Raw genomic sequence first — 16,561 nt, 5'->3', positions numbered from 1 at the left:
ATACTACAGAGGCTTGTTAAATGACTGTCACTAATCTCTACTGGTTAAAATAAAAGGGATACATTCAAAGGGTTGTTTATTACTTAGTAACCATGTTGTTTTGTTTTGTTTTGTTTTTTAAATGACTGGCTCAGAAAGTGGATTAAAGCCTTTAAAATATCTTCAATTTTTTTTTTTTTTTTTTTTTTTTTGTCTTTTTAGGGCCGTACCTTTGGCATGTGGAGGTTCCCAGGCTAGGGTCCAATAGGATCCAAGCTGTGTCCATGAGCTGCACCACAGCTCACGGCAGTGCCAGATCCTCAGCCCACTGAGCAAGGCCAGGGATCGAACCCACAACTTCATGATTACTAGTTGTGTTCATTAACCACCAAGCTACTTCAGAAATGCATGACCTAACAGAGTATGTTAAATCGGCTTATTCTTGTCAGAAACCTGACAATGAGAAAAGATTGTATGAATCAGAGAAAAAAAGCATTTGGAAGTTGGTGTGTCACTCTGCTGTTCATGTTATATGACAGTAGAGGGGAAATATTAGTACATACTTGTTAAATTTGGATTAGTTATAAAATATATTTAAATTTACCTATATCAAAAAAAAGTCATCTGAAAATTAATGTACCTGACTGTGTGCTAATCCAGAGGATTAGTAAGAAGTTCCATGGACAAGTTTAATGTGGGAGCATGGCTATGACCATATATTGTAGTAAAGGATTTTTGACACCTTTTTAAAAAGGATTCCCCTATTTAACAGATTTAAGACTCATGCAAAGCAAAGGAAAAATAAGCAAAACAGGCAGTATCTATGAATATTTTTTCTTTTTCAGAATTGTACTGTCAAGGTATCTAATAATAATAGTAGTAATAAAATAATAATAACAGATTTCTGAAACAAGGTGCTATTATGTGTCTTCATTGCTGATAATTGAAGTTGAAAATGAGTCAAGGCAAACAAAAACTTTACATCCTATTCTATTCTCCTCCTTCTTCTAATTCTTTTTATTATTATTATCTTATTCTTCTATTTCTCCAAAACACTGGTTCCCTATCTTGGACCAGCACATCAGAAACACCTGGATCTCACAAGATGCAAATTCTTGGCCCCTTTCACCAAGACTTACTAAATTTGGAATTGTACAAGTGGGGCCCAGCCATGTAGTGTAACCAGTCAGGTGGTTCTGATGCCTGTAAAGCTTCAGAACCAAATCTCAATCAAAGGAATATGGAATCGATAGTTTGGAGCCATATCGTGTGTTTTTTTTCCCCTCCCTATCTATATCAGACGGCAAAAGTGTTTATCACACTTTTCCACTTGAATTCTCTTTACAACAAAACAAAGTGTATATTCAGAATGGACTAGGAAGAACACTACAAGAAACATGGAAGTCTTCTGTTTTGTTTTATAAATTTAATTTTACCCCTTACTCCATAACAGGTATATGTTAATTTAGTATAAAACATATGTAAGCCTTGAAAAATCATTGAGTAAAATTGATACTCAAAAAAATGCACCATGTTTTCAGGTAGCTTAAATACACTGTGACACTTCAATGTTGTTAGCTTAACCTCATTTTGTGAGAATCCATTAAGTTATCAGTGCTATCTTTTATTAAAAAAAGGCAATACAAAGTATGAATGAAAAATGTCAATTCAACAACCCACATATAAAAGCCACTCATTCTTTTATATTTATGCCTCATAATTTTTCCTCATTCTTCTAAAGAAAAATATAAAAGACTTAGAGTTAATTATAGAGAGGTATTAGAGAAAATTGGAAACTCCAAATATGTATTACTATTTATTTTAAGAAACAGATATACCCTAACACTCAGTGTTTTTATTTGGCTTATAGACTCTAAAAAGAGTTTTAATAAAATAGATTTAATTCCTTCACGTAGTTGAAAATGAGAAAGTACATATAAATCAGTTTTTGATAAGTAGGTATGTAATAAGAATTTTATGGATCTTCTGAATCTCAGTCTATGTAAGAAGGAAGTTTTATTTTGTGGTTTTCATCACAGTTTGTACTTTATGAGGGTGCTAAATGAATGTGTACTTCAAGTAAGTTTAGGAAAGTAAAAGTAAAAAGAATTAATACTGGATTTAGGAAGAAATAGAAGTAATCAATCAATAAGCATTAAACAATCAAAGAAAAAAATTACTTTTCTTTTAAGTTCATCACCATTGCTCTATTTAGTAAAGCTTCAAACTAGCTCATCTGACAGGCTATTGGCCAGCCTATTTGTAGGCTGAACTTGAGTCAGTGTCCAGCCAGCTGTGATTGAGTAACTTTGTGCCTTTAAAATTATCTAAGGAGGAATGCACTGTTACATATAGAATGGACAGGCAGTGAGAGCCTACTGTATAGCACAGGGAACTATATCCAATCTCTTGGGATAGAACATGATGGAAGATAGTATGAAAAAAGGAATAGATATATGTGACTCGGTCACTACGCTGTACAGCAGAAATTGGCACAATATTGTAAATCAGCTATTTTTTTAAAAAAGCAAATTGGCTGAAAAGCAAAAGGTTTTAATAGGTGTTTACATTCTCCAGGGACTGGTGTTGCCTTTGCATTGACTGAAAGCTGAGGAATAGACTAGTTTTGTTGTATCTTTATATTTTTTAAATGAGATATAATTGACATATAACATTGTGTTTAAGGTATTCTTTATGTGATTTTGAATAAAAAAGTTAGTGACAATTTTATTTGATTCTACAATTACCATATAATTATTTACCCTTTATCATTTTAAAAATACCTAAAGCTATGAATTATAGCACCCAAAGTTTGAAAGATAAATTGGTATCATATGGACAAATAGAACATAAAAGCAAAGAAAAATACTAATTCATTAATATTGCCATTGCCTGAAGAATAGCAACAACAAAACAGTAAAGACGTAACAAGTTTCATTTGTGAAAGTAAGGTACAGTCAGACCATTTCTGAATTTCTTATTTTAGTAGTCATTGAAATGATCCCACTGTTGGAAATTAGGCATAGGGAGAGGTGAAAAGAATAATGAATCTATCTTTAATTCAATTAGTTTGAATTGGTGACATGTTAAGATTTGAAATATATACACATTCTGAAGTAATCATTAATTTAAAGAGTAGACAAGTAGGTTGATGTGTCATCTCCTATAGATGGTCATTGAATGCATGGAAATATATAACATAATTTGTCTTCCCAGTAGGTGATGGGTGGAATAGCGCATACTATTGTGTTAGAATAACAGCAGCAACAGTAAGCTGAAAGGTTAGCTCTAGAAGTGAGTGGGAAATACTCTTCATCTTGAAGGTTTAAATTATAGAGAGTTTTCAATAATACAGTGGTAAGCAAGTAAGAGTTATGATAGGAATGCATTTTTTTTATTCAGGTAGAAAGGAATAACCTCTGTGACTTACAGCTGCGTTAGGAGGAAAGGAAGTTGTTTCCGAGGTAACAGCTCACATAACAGCCCTATATGATGTGCTATGAGAACTTGAAGATGACGAACACCAGGGAGGATTGCTTCTGAGGGTTCTTGAGAAACAAACTGACAAGTGGTCCTCCCTTAAAAATGAAAGTGAAAAGATAGGGGTTTTTTAAATAAGATCAGTTACAGGCTGAGGAATTAGATCTTTGTTGACTAATCATTGAATAGAATATCCTTACAATAAGCCATCATGTCCAAAATCATGATTCTAATATTGGTTCTTAGAGAACTTTCATCAATTAGGCATCTTCATCATCTTAAATTTTGTGGTAAAAATTAAAGTGTCTCATGAGACACTGTAAAAAAAAAAAGTTTGATCACAATTGTGACAATATCTTTGGGAATAAAGACACTGAGAATAGTTTACTATAAAGCCAAGGGGGAAAAATGAGTTTGAACTATAAGAAAGCTTAACATTTGGTGCTTTAGACCTGTGAGTGCATGGTACACTAGCAGATGCGAGTGATTCATAAAATGAATTTTAATGGAGTAGAAATGAAGATAAGGTAGAGTGAAAGTTAATGAAAAATTCTTTTGGTTTATGACAGAGACTGTTAGCAAGAAAAAAATATGACCCCACTCATTTTTGTGTATTTATTTCATGAAGTATTCAGTAGGGCTGTAATGGTACTTGAGAAACATTCTCTTCAGATAGGAAGTCATCTTACGCATGTTAACAGTAGACATTTATTTCATTAAGGGAGGTTATTTGTGTAATTGCAAATCTTTACATTTCAAAATTAAATATGTCTCTTATCTCCAGAATTTATGCGAATTCCTTGTGTGGATGCTGGATTGATTTCACCACTGGTGCAGCTGCTGAACAGCAAAGACCAGGAAGTGCTGCTGCAAACGGGCAGGGCTCTAGGAAACATATGTTACGATAGCCGTAAGTGTTGAAATAACAGTGATACACTTTTATAAACTTCTGTTTAAGAATTATGATTTTCGTAGTAATTCTACTTGGAGCGTTAGCACTCTCTCATCTCGGCTAAGACACTAACGTGGGCCATCGCGACTTAATTCTGCTTATGTAGCCGAACTGTTGGAAATTTGGGCCATGGTATTCTTTACTTAAGACTTACCAGAAATTGTTTTTCTCTGCTATCACAAATGGTATTTTCAGAGGAAAGTCAGTCAGTTTCTAAGAATTGGGACTTTCAGTTTTAGGGAAAAAAAAATCTTTTCAATTAAGTTTTATTGAAATACCATCTCTGTATGAGAATGCTTATGAACACATTATTTTTAAGTTTCTAAATCTGTCCAAGTACATTTTTGATTACTTGCAATTCAGTAAAACCATTCCTAAAAACCATTATCTTCTCATGAGCTAGATTGGCCTATTGCATCTTGCATTAACTCCATTCCTATTTGTCATAATATCATTATCATCCTCACCAATTTCTGTAATACACTGTTCTTACCAGGCAAAGCGAAGCAAGAAGTTGGGTATGGGTATAGATATTACAAAAAATTTACATTTTCTACTTTTCCTTCCAACATATATATAAACAAAATACAGTAAAAATCTTGAGTATATTCAGTTAATTAGGCTGATCCTGATTTGTCTTAGATTTCTGTTTTCTGAACCCAATACACATTTTTTAACATTCACCTTAAAGTCTCCTAGGAATTTAGTTCTGGTTGTATAACTAAGGTAACTTTTATTATTTATTTTCCCCATGGAGCTTATGTACAAAAGACATAGGTAGCTCTTTTATAATACGCAGTGCTTCAGAAATGATTTGTGTATATAAGCCAGATAGAAAATAAGGTCATAAACATACTAATTTATAATAAAGAAGTAGAAGACCAAAACTACAGCTTTCAGTTAATAACTTGTCTAGAGCAGTAGTAGTGAAACTGGCCTCATTTATTCTCCTTTCTGTACTTTTTCTGAAATAGATATTTTGTCTGAGGCCATGGATGTCTTTTAATATGAATCTTAATTGGAGAATTTCAGTCCCTAGTACTGCTTATAAATTTGATATCTGTGCCTTCATTGCATTCTTACTATGCCAGGGTATTATCTTTGTTTACAAAGTCCAAGTGCTTTATGTTTATAACTTTGCGTTTTCATATTTTGAATTTTTATTAAACACCAGAGTTTATAATGTTAACTTTCAAGAATGAATGTATAGTTTTATGATTACTTAATATACATTAAAAAGACCTCTGCAGAGTAATAGGCAGAGATTGATGGCAAGAATTTGGAGAGCATTACTCATTACTGTTTTTATTCTTATCCTTCTGTGTTTATTACTAGAATTTAAGGCTATCAAATGTTTCTTCAGTTTAGGTATCCTTGAATTATGTATTGTTTGAACATAGGCGTTACTATCTTTTTTGAGGACTTTTTCCCTAGGGTTTCACTTTATATTGGCACAATGGAAGAAATACCCATAGCGATGTGCTGTGTAGTCTTGCTATGGTTTTTAGGGGCACAAAGTATTTTATTTCCTGTGTACTCTAAAGAACGTTGAGGTGAAGGTGATAAATGTCTGGTTAATAGGATTGTAATTTTGATGAATCTGAAGTCTGTTATTATAGTGTTTACCATGTCCATTTACTATGTTCTTATGAGGTATATACATATGCTTTAGGCTATGAAGTTAATTTTTTGTTTCATTTATTTATGAATATTTATAACCACTTTATTTTCACTTAATTCAATGAAAAGTATAAAGTGAAAAAATAAGCATAGTGAATACAGGCTATTTTTCATACCTTTAAACCCTGTTTAAGGAAAATGAAGTTATCTTAAAAATGAATAAATATAATACAATGATAAGAAATGATTTATTACTTTAAATCACATGATAAAAAGTGTTCCTTGTGCCATGCTGTCTTAAGCATATAATTCCCATATGCTTTATTATCCTTTCATTTGAAATTAAATCTTTGTGAACTTCTCAGTGATTTCTCCAGAATAATTCTGGGGAAAGTGTAGCACTTTTATTTGAATTATACGAATGAAATCAAAATCTATGAATATGATGCTGTATGGTTGATTTTTTAAATTTACTTAAAATGCATTTCTCATTATATTTTATGACAGTTGGAAGTTTGAAAGAACTCAGATATTAGATTTCTCCTTTTAAAAAGTACAGAATAACTTCTATTTTAATTAATTAACCTTCTGTCTTAAAAATGTAATGCTTCAATCTTTTTTCCTTTTTTTAAAAGATTTTTATTTTTTCCATTATAGTTGATTTACAGTATTCTATCAATTTGTATGCTATGGTACAGCAAAGTGACCCAGTCATACATATATATGTATTCTTTTTCCTACATCGTCCTCCATCATGTTCCATCACAAGTGATTAGATATAGTTCCCAGTACTATACAGCAGGATCTCATTGCTTATCCACTCTAGTTGCAATAGTTTGCATCTATTAACCCCAGACTCCCAGTCCATACTGCTTCCTCCCTCTCCCCCTTGGCAACCGCAAGTCTTGTTCTCCAAGTCCATGAGTTTCTTTTCTGTGAAAAGGTTCATTTGTGCTGTGTGGCATTTGTCTTTCTCTTTCTGACTTACTTCCCTTACTATGAGTGTCTAGTTCCATCCATATTGATGCAAATGGCATTATTTTGTTCTTTTTTATGGCTGAGTAGTATTCCATTGTGTATATGTACCACATCTTCTGGATCCACTCCTCTGTCAATGGACATTTAGGTTGTTTCCATGTCTTGGCTATTGTGATTAGTGCTTCAGTGGACATAGGGGTGCATGTGTCTTTTTCAAGGAAAGTTTTGTCTGGATATATGCCCAAGAGTGGGATTGCTGGTCATATGGTAGTTCTATATTTAGTTTTCTGAGGTACCTCCATACTGTTTTCCATAGTGATTGTAACAATTTACATCAACAGTGTAAGAGGGTTCCTTTTTCTCCACACCCTCCAACAGTGTAAGAGGGTTCCTTTTTCTCCACACCCTCGCCGGCATTTGTTATTTGTTGACTTGTTAATTATAGCCATTCTAACAGGTGTGAGGTGGTACCTCATAGTAGTTTTGATTTGCATTTCTCTAATCATTAGTGATGTTGAGCTTTTTTTTCATGTCCTTTTTGGCTATCTGAATATCTTCTTTGGAGAAATGTCTATTCAGGTCTTCTGCCCAACAGCAAAGGAAACCGTAAAAAATATAAAAAGACAACCTACAGAATGGGAGAAAATAGTTTCAAATGATGCAACTGACAAGGGCTTAATTTCTAAAATATACAAACAGCGAGAAACCAACAACCCAATTTAAAAATGGGCAGAAGGCTTCATTCTTGAGAATAGAAATCTATAAGTGACAGCCTTGTAAGTACAAGGAATGTTTTTCTTACAGATAGTGTGTTTTAAAATTCATGTTTGTGTTTCATCAAACTTAACTGTAGGACTAATCAGTTTGGTTTTTTTTATTAAAGTATAGTTGACTTACAATGTCAATTTCTACTGTACACCAAAGTGGCCCAGTCATATGCACACATATGTATTTTTTTTCCTTTTTTTCATGTTGTATTCCATTATGTTCTATCACAAGAGATTGGGTATAGTTCCCTGTGCTGTACAGTAGGAAGTTTATGCTTTTTTAAATAAATATACTCTAAAGGAATAAATTTTTAGTGCGGGTTTGTTCAGAATAATGTTAGGCTTACAACATATAGTAAAACCAATGTACGCAGAAAATACCATAAGGAATTCAGTATTAGAGATAAAAATTTGAAAACTGTGTGCATATTTTATAGATTTTTATTTTGACACTTAAAAGTAAGGCATTCGCTAGCATATTTCAGTTAACATCTTTTCTTTTGAAGGGAGAGTTCCAACTATAAAAAGAATTACACTTAGCACAAAATTCATGGAAATCTTTTGAAAAAAGTAGGTCAGATTTCAGTTTTACCAGCTTAGTCAGGGACCGTTTTAGGAACTCTTCCTAATGGAAGGAAACTGTCTTAGATGATCCCAGCATCAGCTAATACACTGCTCTAACTGCTAAATGGGACGTAGTGAGGCTTTGTTACTGATGAACCTTTTGAAACCCAGTCTCTTTCTTGCGTATAGAGATGAAAAAAATCACTGAGTGGGAACATGTTTCATTTAAAATGCCTGATCTTTTTTCTGCTATTCCAGAGAGCCTCCAAGACATTTATGGATTTCTTTTTCAAAGTATCCAGACAGGCTTTGGATATAGGCAAAATTTTAAAACTCTTTTACCCTTTAACTTTGCCAAAATAACTCTTTTTAATAAGAAGCTTGACATCTTGTAGATCAAAAAAGACAGAAAAATTGTATTTCAGTTTGAAAAGAAGTCAGCAAAGCTGTGGTGGGATATGCTCGTGAATGTGGTTTTAAACCAAGAGAAGTAGTATCAGATCTCAGAAATGCATACCTTTGGCCTATTTAATTACACATTTCTCTCAAAGGTGATATGGAAAATACTGAGTTCTTTTTTCACCACATCTGGCCATCTTTGTGATATTCTTTTCTTTTAATGATTAGTTTTGTTTATATAGCTGTGCGCATTTAAAAGTGATGATGTATTTAAAATGGCCTTATAGTATTGAAGAGCTTCATGTTAAATTCCCATCTTGTGTTATAATTTGTAGGGATAAATTAATAATTGGAGACTGAGCTTTCTCTGTTTGTAAATGTTATTGCTTGAGGTCAGGAAATGCATGAAGTTGGAAATACTGGTTAAAAGTTATTTAGTAGAAGCTAAAATAAGTGATTGCATGCAACTAAATATTTGTGCCTTTTTTATACCGGAGAAAGAATAATATATAATTCAAATTAATGCATATTAAAATTAAACAAATATGCCTCTTTACAGAAATAAAATTGATGCTTTTAATTCTGTAATTAGTCCTATTATTAGAAAGATGCACGCTTGGGAAACTTAAACAACATGCTGTCTTACATGATATAAAGAAAATTAAATTCTTACTCACTGATGAATAAATAAAATATTCAAAATGAGGTGGTAATCAGGCTTACCAAAGCCAGTGTTTATGAGGTAAAGTAAGTATTGTTTATTTCAGTGACTTCAAGAAGTCTAAAAAGGAAAGGATGCCCAAATATATGCATGGATCCATTTTTATATTAGTGATTCTAACTTTGCTACACTTTTTATGTAAAGGGTGAAGAAAGAATTCATTATTCTGACTGCAAATGCTGAGTAATAATTAGCAATAATTCTATAGTATTTCATAATGTAAGTTGATTTGAAATGAACTAATCAAAGTATATTTGCAGCAGTTAAATTCAACACAGAAGTATTTGTCTTGCGTTTAAATAAATGATTATTTCATTTGTATAAATTGGGTTAAGTATTTGATTATGTTATTAAAGAGTTTATCCTGCTTTTTTCAGTTTTAGAGTAGGATTACTAGTCAGTAAACATAAAGTTCTTCATTCTTCACCATTAATCTATTGTTTTTATTAGTGGATTTATTATCAAAGTACATCATGTATATAAGAATAAACTATATGCAACTACTACTTTTAGAGACAGTAATATGACTGTTATATGAAAATACTCCATTGTAAAGGTATCTGAAATATATAGTAGTTGGAAATAGATGTGTTTTTGTATCACAAGCTCTATGAAAGGTTTATGCCTTTAAAGAGCATGTAATATGATGGAGAAAATAAAATGTACAAAGGAACACATAGATGAGAAACGAAGAAATGAAATCATCAGTGTTAGAAGGGGAAAGGACATTTCTGTCCTTGAGAAAAATGACAGAAGATCGGTGGAAGTATTAAAAAAAAAAAAAAAATTTAAGGTGGTCCAGAGAGTAGTCAGAGTGTTTCTGGCATAGCCTCCATCTTTCCATTAAAGTAGAAGTCAAGCTCATGGTTAATAAAAGTCAGTGGCAAGGTGATGGTAGGAAGCTTTGGTGCAAGGGAAGAGTTCAGATTTGGGGCTGTGGGGTGTATTATATACAGTCATGAGGCTATGATTTTTTTAAGTAACCGAAGCGTTTACTGTAGTTAGAGATCTTGATTTTCGCATTCATTTACTGATGTCTGTCATGCACTTAAAACGTGTGTGGGCCAAGGAGCTGTTTTGTACTTGAATGTGTGGACGGGAAAGAGCCACTGAACCTGACTTTGAAATTGGTGTTTTCAGTTTCATTTTTCAGTTTGGTGTAATTTGTATTGGAGAGGGAAGAGAAGTGAGGCAGAGATATGAGGAAGCCATTGTAGGAGGCCAGCTGTGATACGGTAAATACTAGGGCAGAAAGAATGAAATTAAATTTTGAAGTAAGATTGGATTATCATCAGTTTGGTTGGTTCTTTCAAAGTACTGCACCAGGTTTAAGCAATGTTAAATATTTAACTAACAACTTTTCAGATAGTTTATAATTTGAGGAACTCTGACTTTTCCATTTTTGTGCTTGATACTACATTCGCATACCTTGTGTTTGTGAATATGTTATTTAAAAAAATCTAAGAATCTATAAACTTTTACCCTAACAAAACTTGTAGGGCAAAGAACATATCGTATAGCTTCTTTTTTCCAATGCTTGATTAGTTTCCAAGTAATATGTATAAAAAAGTGAATGTCTTATTAAAGAGATGGAATAATAGTTTTCAGGTAGCTGTGATCCACTGTATAGACAGGAAAGTGGAGGCAGCACATGAGAGAGCATCGCGCGTGGCAGAAGTGTTAGGTGATTTTTCTTGCATTCAGTAAGAAAATTCAGTTTTTTTTGTTCCATGAATACCAGGTTCTCTTCTCACCTCTGAGTCAGAGCCTAAAAGGCCTTTGGAATTCCCCTTTCCTGATTAAAAAGTCTTTAAAAGGGTAAGAAAAGTCTAATTAGGAAGCCCTGCAGAAATAAGATTTTTTTTGTTTTTGTTGTTGGGATCTGTATTTTCCCTTAATCTTTACTTTCCTAATTTCACTTCTTAGAGGTGAAGCCTATGTGTAGACATATTAAACATAAAATTGCTAGTCTGCTTATTAGAACCCTGTCAGTACATAACCTCTCCTCTTCTCAATTGTGTTCTGTTTTTATTTTTCCATTTTTCTTCTTTGTAACCAAGCTGAAGCACCGACAACTTTCTCTTTTTTTCATCAAAGTTATCCCTGCTCTAAGTTGGGAGTACTTCCCTTGGTAGGGAAGAAATATAAAAGATAAATATTATTTAAAGATGAATAATTCACATTCTTCTTACCGAGTGGAATAATACACCTTTGAGAAACTGTGCTCTTATCAGTTCAAGTTAAATTCCAAATCACAGCTATATACATGTGTACACACATACATATACGTAGTCTAGCGTGGTTTCCTCTAAGTATGAAATAGTTTGATACAAAAGCATCTCATATTTAAAATAATTGGAATGAAATTTAATTTTGATCTTGAGCAATTTGACTAATAAATTAGAGCAATAAACTATTTACATTGTTACCTGAATGCTGTTAAGGTAATTTTATGAAATAATTGGGTTTAATTAATAATTATTTATTAAATAATTGGGTTTAATTAATAATTTGTTTTTAAAAATACAGATTTTTTTCAATCTTTTGCTGATAATATAGAAATATAAAAATAAGGTAATAGAATAACTTCAGTGATTTCTTTAGTGAGTGTAATGTGACTTATGGATGCTCTATTATTATTTAAATGCTTTTTGAAAAAATTAGAATTGTCAACAGTTTTGACTGACGTGAGAAATTTATTGGCCTGTAGAAATTAATATTAATCTCAGTAGGCACACCAAAGCTGGCCATCAAATGTTGTGCTATGACCTAATTTTAAACTGCGTCTGTGGATCCAGTGCTTTCCTCTCCTGATCCTGCATTATAAATGTAAATATGTAAATATACTTGAAAATTCTCTCTGTTAAAGGCAGTATTTAAACCTGAATATAACAACTCTGCCACAGAATTTCAGGCTTTAGGCTTCTTTTTTATAAATGGATACTTAAGGGTCACAATTTTTTTTTTCTTCATGATTCATTTTGTAATTTCACTGATGTAATATTTATAACTTTTGCTTTTATATCTAGTCTTTCATGCATTTTACCTGCACCTTGATCATGAATAAGTTGGGTTGGTTTGTTTTTTTTTTTAATTTCAGAAAAGATGGGTTTAAATTTTTCATTTGAGTGCTTAAAACATTTTAATATGTCTAGGGTACATGATAAAAATTCCCAATTTTGAAAAAATTATAGGGGGAAATGTAAGCATTAGAAGTTAAATTTTTCCCTAGTAGATTTCATAAGTATCTTTTGTCTTATGTAAGGATGTCTGTTTACCAGTACCCTGCTCTAGGATGATAAAATAGATGAGGCAAAATTAAAAGGCCTTATATTTAAGAATACAAAAATCCTATATAATCATACATTTTAGAACAACCATTATGTCTGACTTACAAAAATATACTGTTCCTCGTGATTAGATCATTGCCTACTAACTTATTTTTTCTTTTTCATGCACCCATAACAGAAATAGGGTTATAGTTTTGTAGAGTACCAACTTTTTGAGTATGAAGACCCTCATTTTAGCACCAAAAATAATTGTTCCCCCCACCTACCACATTTGAGGATATCACTCACATATAGTAATGATTACACACACAAAACTTATTTATTAGGAAAATACACATATACCCTGCAGATTCAAAGGCTAAAATTTTTATATTGGAGGATATTCCTTTATCATTTGCAAAATGTTTATTTTGAATCCAGCATTATGATGCCGAACATAGCAAATCAAACAGATGTGCCACCATAGTAAAACAATAAACTAACAAAGATTTAACCTGTAGGTTCTTCTTTTTTAATCAGCCTTCTACTGAGATGAGAATTAGAAACATGACTTTATGTCTTTGAAGATGTGTATTTGTAGTCCTCCATGTAGAAAGTCTCAGTACATACACCGTGGGTCATATGATTGGAGTTTTTTTCCCCCAGTAGTGATGAGTAAATCCCAGGACATTCTCATTCTTTATTCTTTCATGCACCAAATATTTTAATCAACAAATACTGATTGAACCCATTGTGTTGCAGGCACTATGCAGGTGATGGGAATCATAGGCAATAAGAGCGAGAAGTTCCTGTCTTTGTGGGTCTTGCACAGGAAGAGATAGAAAATAAATGAGTAAAACTACAAAAAAGATATTTACAGATTGTGATCATTGATAGCAAGGAAATAAACAAGATGATGGAATAAGGAATATCTGGAGGAGAAGAAAGTTCTATTGTTACTTGAGCTGAAATCTGAAAAATGAGAATAAACTAGCTATTGAAAGAGAAGGGAGAGAATATTCCTTAGAGAAGTGTAGCAGTTGGAAACTCATGAGTGAGGAAAGAACTTGATGTGGTCAAAGAACAGGAAAGAGATGTAGTGAACCGGGAGAGTGTGGTGCAATAACATGGAAGAAATAAATAAGACCTAGATCATAGAAAGCCTTGGGGGCCATTCCAAAGTAACGAGAAGCTATCAAAGGGGATCTAGTATAGATTTTTAAAAACCTCACCCTTGGAGCTATGTGATAAGTGGGCCGAGAAGAGTGGAAGAGTTAAGAATGGAGACCTGGAGACCAATTATAAGACTTGGATTAGTCTAGGCAAGAGGTAATGGTGACTTAGATTAGGGTGTGGCAGTGAGCATCAGAAGAATTTGGGAGGTATTTAAAGTGGTAGATGAATCCGGAATGAGCATAAGGGAGAAATCAGGAGATTCTTAGATTTGGGGCTTGAGCAACTGGACAGAGGATAGGACAGTTTACTGGTAAAGGAAAGAACAGGTTATTTTGTTACGTTTTTCTGAGTTTTGTTAATGCTGCTTTTGTTTTGTTTTACTGGTGGCAGTAATAAATCAGAGATATTAATAGAGATATGCAAGAGGAAATGTCAGGTGGGCAATTTCTATATGTTGGGAATAAACATTCAAAAGGTTTAATCTCTCATGCTTAGCAAAAATATTCAGATGTTACCTGTGTAGACCATATAGATTCAAGGAACTATCAGAAGTTAGAAGGCTTAAGGGAATAAAGCCACCTAGATGTCATAAAATTTTTTAAATAAACAGGACTTTTAGAAGTCATCTCATCCACCCCTTCCAAATTTTACACAGAAGACTGAGAGTTCAAATGACTTTTCAGGGTCAGCAGCTAAATTGGTGATAGCGTTCACCTAAAATTCATGTCTCTAGTTCATTTTCTCTAAGTACTGTAATTGAAGAAATTATCACTTTCATAAATATATACTTAGTCAAAATACCTTTATGCTTCAGTCTTAGTAGTTTAGCACTTAAAATTGCAGATATAGGATGTTACATATCTAAAACCTAAACCAGTATTTTGTTTAATCTGTTATAAATCACAAGAGCAGACTACCTAATTTGAAAGAAGATGGAGCAGAACCAAGTGATTAAGGAAAAGCTTTTCACATTTTTCCGTATTTGAAAACTTTATGTAAAATCTGTATATGTGTACAAGAATGCCTAACCATGTTTGATCCTTTGTTCTTGTTCTTTTCTAAATGGAGAAGAGCATATGAAATACTGACCTCCCTTTTTATTCATTGGGAAATAAAGAAATTTTATTTTTTTATTTTCTTCTTTTTTTTTTCTAGGGCCACACCTGCAGCATATGGAAGTTCCCAGGCTAAGGGTCAAATCAGAATTTCAGTGCCTGCCTAAGCCACAGCCACAGCAACGCCGGATCTGAGCCACGTCTGCAACCTATACCGCAGCTCATGGCAACACTGGATCCTTAACCCAGTGAGCGGGGCAAGGGATCAAACCTGTATTCTCATGGGTACTAGTCAGGTTCATTACCACTGAGCAACAACAGGAAGTCTCAGGAACAGTTTGCTTTGATCAGGACTCTTAGTAAAGGAAAATTGGTTAGTAATCTGAGAGTTTTACTCTTCTCAGGTAGACAAAACATAGGTAAACCCTTCAAGTTTTCAGACATATATCTATTGTTTTATACTATTTTCCTCTGCACACAAGGTACATAGATAAGAAAAATGAAAATTATACTGTTTTTACTAAATATCCTGAATAACTTCTTCCTTTCCTGGGTTGAAAGAATTTGTACATATCTTACATAATTTTGATAAATATTCCAGTTCTATTCAATTTTACTGATTGATACACCCTTTTAAATTTCTCTAATTTCTTGCTGGAGCAATGTAAGCTTTTCTGTCTAGTAGCTTTCTTAATAAATTTTTTTCTCTTCCTATGGGTCTAAATAAAATTAATTGAGGTTTTAAAGCAGCAAAACTATAATAATGTGCCAAATAAGCAGCAAAAAAAAGTTTCTGAGTACCTGAAAAACCTTCTTAAAATAAGCAGTAATAAGATGAAAAGAACAGAAACAGATTCTTTACTTTGGACAGCTTGTCATTTGAGTGAACACCAGGTGATGCTTGGTCTTTTTTTCTCTCTCTCACTTAATGTAGTGTGGATCGGTTAAGTATTTAGTACATATTGTTTGTATCATCGAATCTTTATTAGACCAGATCAGTCTCATGTAATGCTTTTTAATAGAGAAAGAAATGAATTTATACCAAATTATTTTTCAGATTTGTATATATTTCATGAAGCCCTAACTTAATGAAAATCAGGACATTTTTTTTAAAGAGTAACTTGTTAAAATGGATTAACAACCAAGCCCCCAGGTGAAAATATTTAATGATTTCTAAGCGTGGGATCAATTGCATCATTCTTCATAAAGTCCTATTTCCTCTTTCCTCTTCTCAGTTCTGAATCACTATAACATAATTTCTTAGTCCTTATTTTTAGAATTTTATTTTATTTTTTACCAATTCTTTTTTCTTTTAGCCCTGAATTTTGTTCTCATTTTGTGATTTAGATGATTACTTATTGTAAAATTAACTAGAGAAGTTATGCATGAAAATCAGTTTAGGAGTTCCCATCATGGCTCGTCGGTGATGAACCCGACTAGTATCCATGAGGACGCGGCTGTGATCCCTGGCCTTGCTCAGTGAGTTACGGATCCAGCATTGCCATGAGCTGTGGTGTAGGTTGCAGGTAGCTCACATCCCACATTGCTGTGCCTGTGGCGTAGGCCAGCCGACAGCTGCAGCTCTAGTTCGACCCCTGGCC

At 33.0% G+C, this 16,561-nt stretch overlaps 1 protein-coding gene across 4 annotated transcripts in view; it reads left to right on the top strand.

Moving 5' to 3' along the window:
• The window catches only part of RAP1GDS1 (Rap1 GTPase-GDP dissociation stimulator 1), a 141,486-nt gene that overhangs the window by 55,127 nt on the left and 69,798 nt on the right, over window positions 1–16,561 (top strand). For all 4 annotated transcript variants that reach the window (XM_047798200.1, XM_047798201.1, XM_047798199.1 and 1 more), the window contains one exon: window positions 4,244–4,369. In XM_047798200.1, coding sequence (XP_047654156.1) covers window positions 4,244–4,369 — 126 coding nt within the window. The remainder of the gene's footprint in view (window positions 1–4,243; window positions 4,370–16,561) is intronic.

The sequence above is a fragment of the Phacochoerus africanus genome, chromosome 10 (assembly GCF_016906955.1).
Source record: "Phacochoerus africanus isolate WHEZ1 chromosome 10, ROS_Pafr_v1, whole genome shotgun sequence".
In the NCBI taxonomy this organism is placed as follows: Eukaryota; Metazoa; Chordata; class Mammalia; order Artiodactyla; family Suidae; genus Phacochoerus; species Phacochoerus africanus.
Note: the sequence above shows the minus strand (reverse complement) of the source record. Positions and strands in the feature narration are given on the sequence as shown.